Source organism: Penaeus vannamei, chromosome 25 (assembly GCF_042767895.1).
Source record: "Penaeus vannamei isolate JL-2024 chromosome 25, ASM4276789v1, whole genome shotgun sequence".
Classification (NCBI taxonomy): domain Eukaryota; kingdom Metazoa; phylum Arthropoda; class Malacostraca; order Decapoda; family Penaeidae; genus Penaeus; species Penaeus vannamei.
The window spans coordinates 17156857-17168746 of record NC_091573.1 but is presented as its reverse complement, the minus strand read 5'-3'; the positions used below and the strand labels follow the sequence as shown (position 1 = coordinate 17168746).

Below are 11890 nucleotides of genomic sequence, written 5' to 3'. Positions count from 1 at the left end.
TTCTCTTATGTGTTTGCAAAGTGGAAGTGCTTTTCATTTAGACTTTCCAAGTGCGAATATTAGAAGAGATAATGGGGGCAGAGAAGAAGTAGGAAAAGGAGAAGGAGACGGTGAAGGAGCAGAAGGAGGAGGAGGAGGAGAAAGAGAGAGAGAAGGAAAGAAGGAGGAGGAAGTGAGGAAGAAGAAGGAATATGAGGAGAAAGGGAGGGAGAAGAAGAAAAAAGGGGAGAAAAACAGGGAGAAGGAAAAGGTGAAGGGAGGAGGTAGTGAGGGAGAAAAAGAAGGAGAGAAAGAAGGAAACGGTGAAAGGAGGAGGTAGTGAGGGAGAAAAAGGAGAGAAAGAAGGAAAAGGTGAAGGTGACGGAGAAGGAGCATTAGGAGGAGGAGGAAAAGAAGGGATGGTAAAAGGAACAGGCAAAGAAAAGAAAAAGGAAAAAAGTGCATTAAAAAAAAATCTTCCTCCAGCCTTATTTCCCAAATCCTCTCCAGCGCAGCTCTTCCACGAGACGCAGGTCACGTGACACGCAAAAACGGCTCGTTATTAAGCGCAAATTTTCCTTTCAGGAGGAATTCGCAACAAGCCGATCAGGTGCTGAAGTTCACCCCACCCCCCTCCCCCCTCCCCTGACAGTTCGCCTGCCTTCCTCCCGCACAGCTGCCTGCGCGGGACTTGAGCACACAGCTGTTTGCGGTGTTTAGAGGGGGAGAGAGGGGGGGGGGGTGATGAGAGAGAGGGAGAGGGGAGAAGGGGGGAGGGGTGATGAGAGAGGGAGATGGGAGAGGGGGGGGGGGGTGATGAGAGAGAGGGAGAGGGGAGAAGGGGGGAGGGGTGATGAGAGAGAGGGAGAGGGGGGGGGGGAGGGGAGTGTCGTTGCTTCTTAAGTCTTTTTGAACACCAAGGGGGAGGGAAAGTAAGAGAGCAGTACTTGGTGTAGGTGACGTATGATTGCCTTTATTTTTTATCATCATTTTTATTTGTATGTGTGTGTGTGTTTGTATACATGTATATATGAATGTGTGTGTATGTGTGTACTTGTGTTTATGTATATATGTATTATGTGTATGTGCATGTGTGTGTAAACAAGTATGAAAGCTGCTGTGTGCTTGTGTTTGTATACATGTATATATGAATGTGTGTGTATGTGTGTACTTGTATGTATGTGTATGTGCGTGTGTGTGTGTAAACAAGTATGAAAGCTGCTGTGTGCTTGTGTTTGTATACATGTATATATGAATGTGTGTGTATGTGTGTACTTGTATGTATGTGTATGTGCGTGTGTGTGTGTAAACAGGTATGAAAGCTGCTGTGTGCGTGTTTTTCTACATGTATATATGAATGTGTGTGTATGTGTGTACTTGTATGTATGTGCATGTGCGTGTGTGTGTAAACAAGTATGAAAGCTGCTGTGTGCGTGTGTTTGTATACATGTATATATGAATGTGTGTACTTGTATGCATGTCTATGTGCGTGTGTGTGTAAACAAGTATGAAAGCTGCTGTGTGCGTGTTTTTCTACATGCTGCCTTTATCGCGTGGAATGGCAATAGCTATGTGAAATCTGGGTTTCCGTCCGTAGATTCAAAGAGCGTCCTGACTGCAATCTGCGAAGCTCTGCCGTTTCTTCTGTGAGGAATGTCTGTTTCTAATATACATTTTTCCTCGCCCTTTCGCTCGAGTGGACATGGGTCCGTTGGTTATGGTGCGGTTGTGAATGTTGTAGACAGGTTGCTTAAAGGTAAATGGTGTTGCGTGTGTGGAGGTTGTGATTGCAGTGCTGTTGCAAGTGGCGGCGTTGCATGCAGGGTTTGTAAGGAAATGGTGTTGCAGGCGTGTTGATGAGAGGTAACCGCAAGTCGGTGTTGTGTCGGCAATGTAAGTGGGAAATTTCATCCGTAATTCAGCTGGTCTTCCAGCTGGGCGTCGCGAAGGCTTCGCCACAGTCCCACAGAGTGACCTTTGACCTTCAGCCCCAAAACACTCATTATGAATAGTCGTATACTTTTTAGACGAAGCAAGTTGACATATTCCTTAGTTATACATCTAATACAATTTCTATAAAGAGATGCGGGGACATTTTAGTGTTACATTATTGGCTTGGTAATGTATTTATTGCATATTGCTTTATGCAGTGCAATGAACAAGAAAGTAACCAGGGATCTCGTAATCACCAGACTTCCTACGCACTGTAACCTGAATCTAATATTCATTGGTTTATGATAGTGTATGGTCCAATTTTATTATCTGCATCCGTTTTCTTTCTCCTCTGACGTTTAGAGAACGGCAGAAACGCTGCTCCGGAAAACGGTCATGGTTTGGCGCTGGTCGACGGAACAACCCCGTTTATGACTCGCTGTTTCGAAGCAGGCGACTCATGGAAGCTTCTTGGTGTTAGGCGTCGTGTGTGGGAGTGGGAGGGGGGGGAGGGGCATTTTATTAAAAAAAAGAAGGGCGGGGGGGGGGGGGGAGAAAGCGAGGTTGCTTTATTGATTGATTAATTAATTGATTGATTGAATAATTGGTAAATAGATTGACTCCTTGATTGATAGAGATAGACAGATAGATGGGTAGAGAGAGAGATAGAGATAGATAGAGAGAGAGAGAGAGAGAGAGAGAGTCAGAGAGAGTCAGATAGAGACAGACAGATAAACAAACAGAGAGAGACAAGAGATCGTCTTCATCCTAACCCAGCGCAATAACCTCCTTCCCTGCCCTGCACCACGACTGCCATCGACCCAGGGACCGACCCTTCCCTCAAAGGCAACGTCAGAGCAGAATCGCGGCAATAACCATCACCTGCAACTTCAGCATCGCAACCCTTAATAACGGCCTAAAAAGAGTCTATTGCCGACCAACCTATTGGAACTCCAGACATTAAGCCCGAAAGTCTATCTACAAACGGGCATACAAGTGTCGTAAACAAGAACAAACAATATTTCGTTTAACTGTTAGGAAAAGGTATGTAAAAAAGTATATAAATACAGCTTGAGTGACTCTTTTATATATATGCTTATTGTAAGACCCCTTCCCGCCTTCCTTGATAAAACGAAAATAAAAAAGAGAGTAATAGCTGCACGCATTGAAAAAAAATAAATTCGTAGTTGAGTAGCACACGAAAGCCAAGAACAGGAAACAAGAATATGAAATAACAACAGATAAAAGAACAAGGATTGGAGGAGAGGATGAAGGAGAGGGAGAGAGGGGGGAGGCAGGGAGGGAGAGAGAAAGACAGACAGTAAGAGAGATAGAGAGAGAGAGGGGGGAAGGGAGGGAGAGAGATAGACAGAGAGGGAGGGAGGGAGAGAGAAAAAGAAAGAGATAGAGAGAGAGAGAGACAAAAGAGGGGGATGGAGGGAGGAAGGGAGAGAGAGCGATAGACAGACAGACAGAGAACAATTGAAAGACAAACAGACAGACAGACGGCGAGCCTGCACAGCCCCCAGCAGCATTCCTTGGGCCTCTCCTCCCGCCCACGCCGCGAGTGCGAGGAGTCTTGGGTCTTCCTCCCAGGCTCTTACGCCCTTCTTCCTCCCAGGCGCTCTTCGCTCCTCGTCTGACCAGAGAGCTCAGCGTCAGACGGAGAGGCAGCCTCGCCGCGGCCGCACGAGCAGGTTGTTTTGAGACTTTTGTGATATCGAAGTGTTCTGAAAAATAATGCGAATGGGATTATACGGAATGTTAGCATTCGGGTGTTCACCAGGAAAGATGAATAATTTGAAAAAAAAAATTTACAAATATATGCTTACTTGGCCTTAAGTCAACCTGCGATTAAGAAAAAAAAAAAATAAAACGAAATACATAAATACATAACTGATCAAATGGCCTATGAGGCAAGCCGTTGAATGTAGAGCAGACATTAATATTCTATGTCTGATATGCACTTTGAGATGCGAGGGTTTCACACTTAATAGAGTAGCATCGTGAATATATATGAAATCCTCTTAGCCAAGCAAGAAAAATACATATTCATTTACCAGTTCAGAACATTTCACAATGCCAGAGCACTGGGTTGCGCCTCTCAACAGGTGGGGGGGGAGGGGGCTCGTCTCCGCTCCTGCAGGTCAAAATGGGCAACTGAACCGACCCAAACCACCCTCCTCCTCACCACTCGCCCTCTCATCATCATTCTCATCCTCCTCATCACCAAGCACTTCCTTCATGTGCTAAACGAAAACGCATCGGAAGGCTTTGACACAATGCAAAGCCTGCAATCTGCAAGTGCCTCTCAGTGATACACCATTAATGTCTGCTTATCTGTCAGTTAACTCTTTAAATCTACTCATTTATTCATTATTCATTTCCCCATTTCTTTATTTTTTAAAATCGTTTTTTCTTCTATTCTTAAAGTACATTTATATATGCATTTCACTTCTTGGGTGACGCTATACTTCGAAAAGGGGATGAGAATAAAAGAAAATTACTTTGTTTATTTATTAATTATGCGTTGATTAAAACAGCTTGTAACTAGTTAAACCAAAGCTTTTGATGTCTATAAAGTTCGCAAACTCGGAAATCTTTACAGAATATAAAAACTTAAGCCTTTAATGACAAACGCTAATCTAATGAACGTGGAAAATTACCATAAAATGTCCGGTTATTTCTAGCGTGATTTTTGGCGGACATTTCTTCAAAATCTGTTTTATGTAGGCATATTTCCCTATCTATCTCTGCAGAATCACAAGCAAGTGATATATATATGTATATATATATATATATATATATATATATATATATATATATATATATATATATATATAAATATATATACATATACATATATACATATACATATATATATATATATATATATATATATATATATATATATATATATATATATATATATAAATATATATACATATACATATATACATACATATATATATATATATATATATATATATATATATATATATATATATATATATATATATATATATGTGTGTGTGTGTGTGTGTGTGTGTGTAATCATATACATAACTATGTACAGTTGCGGAATTATATTTCAGTACACTTGCTGGGTCCCCCTTTTGTACTTCTGGCAACCAATATAAGTAAAATGGCATTTTAGCATGAAACATTTAAGAAAAATATTCATTAATGATATTATTTCCCTTCTGTCGACCGGCAGCATTTACAGTGTTCTATATTTTCTTCAATATTTACACTTTCTTCCTCTCCATCATCATTACACATGTACAGATCTTCTTTATACTTAACAGCCATATTATGCAACACAGCTGCACTGCAAATACTCGCCATGACTTAAATTAATTTCCAATGGAATGGTGAGGCATCGGAATCTCATTTTCAGAACACCAAATGTTTTTTCAATGGTATTTCGTGCTTTGGAATGTGATATATTGCATCTGACTTCTCTTTGGCCAACAGGATCTGCCACTGGGGTGAGGAGGAATGGTAGCAGTGGATAGGCTGAGTCACCTAATAAGTGATGCCCTTCTAGCAGATCATGTTGAAGATCAAAAAATAATCTGCTATTATTAACTATTCGGCTGTCATGAACAGAGCCAGGCCAACGGCACACAAAGTCAAAAAATTCTAAATTTGGTCCACAAGCTGCCTGAACATTCAAAGAAAAAAATCCCTTTCTACACCTGAACTCTTCTGCTCTAGCACCTCCAGGACTATAAATAGGTATATGTGTGCAGTCAACTGCACCCAATACCCCAGGAAAACCAGACATTTCAAAATAATAATTCCTGATGTTAGAAAAATGTTCTCTCGATGGTCGTTTCACACAATCTTGTAGCAGAGATGCAATGGCTCGGACTATTTTGGCTGTGCAGTTGCCCACAAGCTGTTGTGAAACGTCAAAAGTGTCAGCAATAGTCAACTGGAAGCTACCAGTGGCCATCCATCGCAATGTAAGTAACAGTTGTAGGCGGGGTGGTACTGGTGATCCTGAAAAGAAATGCAACATATTTTAGATTTTGACGTTCAGAATAAATCACTATTCTCTAAATATAACCCTTGTTATAAAAGTCATACATATTTAGAACATTTTAATAACTACATCAGCAGATAATTATTTATTTACAAAATATCAACATGGATATAGGATCATGATTACACTAAAAATGTTTTATTTATCAAAAGACATACTTAATAACTTCTTACTTATCTATGTATTTGTGTTAATATTTAGAAATTTCATTTGGATTTTCTAAAAAAAAAACTTACAACTGCATTTATAACAATACAAGCAAACGTTATAATGCTGTTAACATAAAATAATTCAACTGGCTCAATTAAAGTCAATATTACCTCCCATCTCGAGTTTCTTGAATCTGTAGCTTGTCTGGTAAATTGAGTGCTGTTGTTTTTGATAAGCGGAATCTCTTGATGAACTCCTCATCATGCAGAGAATGGAAAAGATTCATCCTGTCAGTGATGCACCTTCTGGGAATATCCTGTTGGTCTGCAGCATCTAGGTCTTCAGGGGCTTCAAGACACTCTAATTCATCGAATGCTGCGGCCATTTCTGAAACAAATCATATTTATCAAAATCCTTGGGAGTTTTACAAGACTAATGTATTTTCACTATGGCATCTGACTTTGAAATGAGAGCTAGGTTAGAGTACTTGGAAAGGGCATAAAATGTGTTCGGAAAATAATGGGTTAGCATTATAAATACACTATTGATGACAAATTCTGCCAATATCAAGTAAATAACAATGCAATTGGTTAAAATGCTCCTCAGATTCGTGTATTGTCAAGCGATGGTCGTGGCCTCCACTAATGACAAGTAAACCAAAACGTATTTTCTAGGAAAATTGTGCTTTTCGATTTTTCTGATAATTTAATAAACAATTAACGAATATTCAAACCAATACGATGTCCATTAACTTTGTAATGTTTGAGTTGCGGTTGAAGTTCATAGAAGATAAGTTTCTTAGAATCACTCGCTCTATCGTTTGCATATATTATTTTTCGTCTAAAAGGCGGCTGTATGAAACTGGACCTGGACCAGTAAAACCTCGCAAAGTGTTGATTAAATGGCCAATGCCAAGACGAGTTGGGTACCATCTCATATCTTCACTGAGGAGCAGAGTTATTCACTTTAAATGCGCAAAACACGTTCGCTCACTTTTTAAGATCTTTCATGATATGGTAACAATAGCTGTCAACGGTTTTCTCACCTGATATGTGTGTGTATTTTGGGGATGACAGCGACGTTCTCGATGCCTTCCGCAGCTGCGCCTGTCTAGAAATCAACAAAGTATGGTTTAATAATTTTAAAAGTGGGAAAATTATGAAATCACATTCGCTTTTACAATTAGTACAACTCAAATAAATAACACGTAAATTTTCAGTTGTTATAAATTAATTAAAATTCATTCAGTTTAACTTTATTGAGAATTACGTAAGTGGCGATGAAAGAAAGGGGTATGGCTGGCTTTCATAGTCGGGCGATGTTCCAATACTTTTTCTACCGCGAACGCCTGGTGTTTTGTGGAACGAAAATTGGCCCCTTTGGCGGCTGGCAACGCCGGGCGAAGGGAACGCAGGGCCTCATGGCACCGACGACGGATCGCCTGGCGAAGACTCGGGCATTGCCTGACTTGTTTTTGATAGTACGGCCCTAAAACCCTAGGTGGTTTGTAACAAAGAGTGTGATTGGTCGAATGTTAAAATAACCAATGAGTATATTAATTAATATTTTTTGAAACAAAGTAAGCCATTTAATCTTGTTTTCGTCAAATGAGTGATCACAAAATATGTAATACTAATGATCGTTGATTTTGTAGTTTGATATTCCTCAAATGCGAAATCCTCGAATTGTTTGTGCATCGAAACGGCAACACCTATGGTCTGGAGGCGGCATTTCCCGTCTTCCAACACGAGAAGTGTCAATGAATTTAGCTTCATGCTTTAAATATCTCTGTAGAGAAGTAAATTCAAACAAAAAATGTGCAAAAGGTCTTTGTAAATACTTGTAGTTGCACCATAATCGATCTAGTAAAATGATATACGTTTTTCCTCTTTGCCAGAACCAAACACTTATTTTGAATAAACAAATCATGCCGCGCGCGCGCGCGCGCGCGTGCGTGCGTCGTGTGTGTGTGTGTGTGTGTGTGTGTGTGTGTGTGTGTGTGTGTGTGTGTGTGTGTGTGTGTGTGTGTGTGTGTGTGTGTGTGTGTGTGTGTGTGTGTGTGTGTGTGGCGTCCACGGAAACACGAAGTCACAGCTTAGTGACGAGTGATGAAACAGTATATCCCTTATCTTGTGCTAAAATCTGATCATAGTTTTTTCTGTTATTATTCCGTTTTAAAAGGAGGCGCATCCACATTCGAACGGATATTTTGAAGAAAAAAATCGTTTGGATTTATGTCAGTTAATCTTTGCTCTTTACTTTTATTTGTTGTTTTTGCAGTTTTTTCCTTCTTTTTGTCAATACACGCTTGTTTATAGTGTAAGTGTATGTGTAGAAAAATGACATTCTTGTCCTTTATCACAAAATAAAATCAAAGTCCTTATATATAATTTTCATTGTGAACTAATAGATCAGATCTAAGCACGGATTCAATAAACAGAAAATTATAATCATTTTAGAATATTAACTGAACGCAAAACTGTGGTCGGGTTAATCAGGCCTCAACAATGTGTATGTATAGTGTGAAAGAACTGCAGTTATACAGTTTTTAACGCTTTAGTTAGAATCTTTTGTTTTATATTCCATATACATTTTGAACCCCTTCTCACGCAAAACGCCATACTATGTAGTTGATAAGTAACACACACACACACAAATACGCACACAAACACACACACACACACACACAAACACACGTGGATTTATTTATTTTTATTTTTCCATAGACGGGGGCTTCAGTGAATCGACTAATCGGGGATGTTTATTAATCTTGGAGGTACTTTTACCATGGTTTGATTTTTTAGAGAAAAATGGTAATAACTGTAGAAAAGGAAGGCATATAGTAATGTTTATAGTAGGAAATATTGTTATTTAAACGGTATCTAATCCCTGAGACAGAGGTGACGTGTTCACATGTAGCCTTAACACTTCCCTTTTCCTCTTTGCACGATCTATCAGCTGGTTCGAGGTTGCTTCATTAGACGTTTCTCAAACACTGACAGTATTCGGCCAACCTTTTTCTTCGGGTGTGAGCCATACACCTCGCCTGGCCATCGAAGGACTGCCACGTGGTGTTGGGCAGGGAACTACTTCGTAACTGCCCGGGGCGTGTGTAGAGGGCAGTTAGGGCAGTTATCCTCGTTGTTTCTGGGAAGGGCCGAGGCATAGCAGTGCACTGATGGGAGGATTTTTTTTCTAACAATTCGACAGATTTGTCTCAGAGGCATTTTCCCCGTTTCGCCAACATCATGTCGGGAGATCCACCCCCACTTATCGCAGGTCACGCGGCCGCGCCTCACCGCCTGTCATGTGTGAAATGTGAATAATGATAGAATCTGAACAAGAAATATGACGTGTAGGAAACTGTTCTGTATAAACAAATATCTCTAGAGTAAATTGAAATAAACTGATTTGTGAAATATCGAAAATGGCTAACATGTATACTTTTAATTCCCTTCAGCAATGAAGCTTTCCGTGTACTTCCGGTGTATTTTTGTCGTTATGAATGCCCTGCTCTTCCCACCCCATCTGCCTGCATACCATCTCCGAGTATATCACTGCTAAAGAAGTTGCTTTCCCTCACTCCGCTGTAGCAGCCTCCATTTCCAATCACAGCTTGCTTTGTGTCTATCCTGAAACAGGTGTCAGCTTGGCAGCCTCGTTTTGACCTCGGATTCCCTGTTATTATGACGTCTAAGACCATCGGACATGTATTTTTTCAGCGTATGTTGTTTAGCGGCGAAATAGATGTTCAGGAATTGCTGTATATTCACTGGCATAAAAGAGATGAAATATACGACTTCGTGTTATTTTCTACATTGTTCATCGTTCTGTAAACTACTCAAGTTCCAGATGAACAAATTAACTTTTCACACACCGGAAAATTATTACTTCTAGGATAATGTATAAAGAGAATGAATTTGATGTAAAGGTTTGATATGCTAATATCTACACCTACGCATATACTGCATTACATCGCACTGACAAATAGAAAGAAAATGGATAGATGACAATAACAATTGACAGTGAGAAATTCCCATATAATTAGAATGAACAAGATAAACAACAAGTATTGGGAGTTGGTTCCAAGAATTTTGCTATTCACCTTCCTTGGAACTACCCAGCTAATAGTTGCTTGAGTTGAAACAAGCAAACATGCATTTTCTCGCTCAGCTCTTCGAATGTGGATGCAACACCTCAAAGAAAGACCAAGATAAGTGTGTGTGTGTGTGTGTGTGTGTGTGTGTGTGTGTGTGTGTGTGTGTGTGTGTGTGTGTGTGTGTGTGTGTGTGTGTGTGCGCGCGCCCGCGCGCGCATAATAGCTGATTATACATATTCTTTCGTATCTCATGACCGTATTTCCATAGACGATACACATACACATCGATAACGAATCCATATATACTGTAACCTAATTGTGATTTTATTCATGCTATATATTGAATAATCTAAGGTAGCATGGTTTCTGTTTATTAAATAAGTGTGTGATTCAGGCATAAAGATTTTTAAAAATCATTAGTTCGATTGGCTGCTGCTAGATGGCGCAGGTATCAAAGGTATTTACAGAGGTCTCAGGGATTTTACACAGATTTTTTTTAGGTAATTTAGCTACCATGCATAGATGTTTAAAGCATGAAACTTTTTCATGTTTTAAGAAATATGTATTTATAAATGATACCTCTTATGTTGTAAGGAGTAGGAAATGCCGCCTCCCCGTCATAGATGTTGCCATTTAGATAAGCAAACAATTCCAGGATATCGGATTTGAAGAATAGTCAACAATAACTAATATTACATGTTTTTTTTATCACTTATATGAAGAAAGCGTAAGATAAAATGGCTTACTTAGTTTTAAAAAAATATCCATTAATACATTCATTGGTTACTTAAACTCGACCAATCACACTCTTTGTTACAAACTGCCTAGGGTTTTAGCATCATTCACAAAAATACCTTTTACGCTGTGTTTACTTCGACTGGTTGCCAGAGGAACAAAAACTGGGACCCAGAAAGTGTACTGGAATATAATTCCGCAACTGTACATATATATGCTTGCGTGTGTTTGTGTACAGATATATATGCAGGTATTGTAAGCCCGCATAGCACACTGTGTTTGAAACCTTGTCCTCTGTCTTCACTGCCTCACATTTGCCGACAATGAGTAAATATAACATGAATGTGCAAAAGCGTGCAATTCAACAGCGCGACTCGACATCACTTGAACAGACGCTGCAATTTATGGCGAATAAGTAGAGTTAATTTATCTCGGGAGCTGAACCACTTATAAGGACAGAGACACTGCTGTCTCATTCGCTTCCAAAACATGAGATTTATTATTCTAAACAAAATCTAGGAATTCGCATGTATGTAGGTCTATGTATGTATATATATGCATACATACACATATATATTTACTCATATATAAACATATCTCTAATGCATACATACATATAGATACATACACCCATGCATGTAGATAAGTAGATAACGATATCACAGCTGAAGCCCATTTCTAGCGAGGGCCACGGGCGTTGTGGGCGGGAACGGGGCAGATCATGTCGCCTTTTTTTTCTCTCTTTCTTTTTTTGTTCTTTTTTTGAGGAGGGGGTAAGGGAGGGGGAGGACCCGAGAGGAAAATTTCAGGGGGAAATTAGTGTAGATTTTCCTCGTGACAGCGTGGGAATAGGCCAAGAGGAGAGAGAAGAGGGCGGCTGAAGGCGTCCGGGGTTTGGTTTCATTTCTGTATGGCTTTTAATTCACCCCTTTGTTCTTTAGTTA

General features: G+C 39.8%; 1 protein-coding gene across 1 annotated transcript; it reads right to left on the bottom strand.

The window, feature by feature from the left end:
* Positions 1-4942: 4942 nt before the first annotated feature.
* LOC138866345 (putative nuclease HARBI1) lies at positions 4943-6493 on the bottom strand. Its single transcript, XM_070138857.1, has 2 exons — positions 6283-6493; positions 4943-5919 (listed from the first exon to the last, which is right to left on the bottom strand). Exons 1-2 carry the CDS (start codon positions 6374-6376, stop codon positions 5225-5227), a joined length of 789 nt encoding a protein of 262 aa, XP_069994958.1. The 5' UTR covers positions 6377-6493; the 3' UTR covers positions 4943-5224.
* Between the last annotated feature and the right edge of the window lie 5397 nt (positions 6494-11890).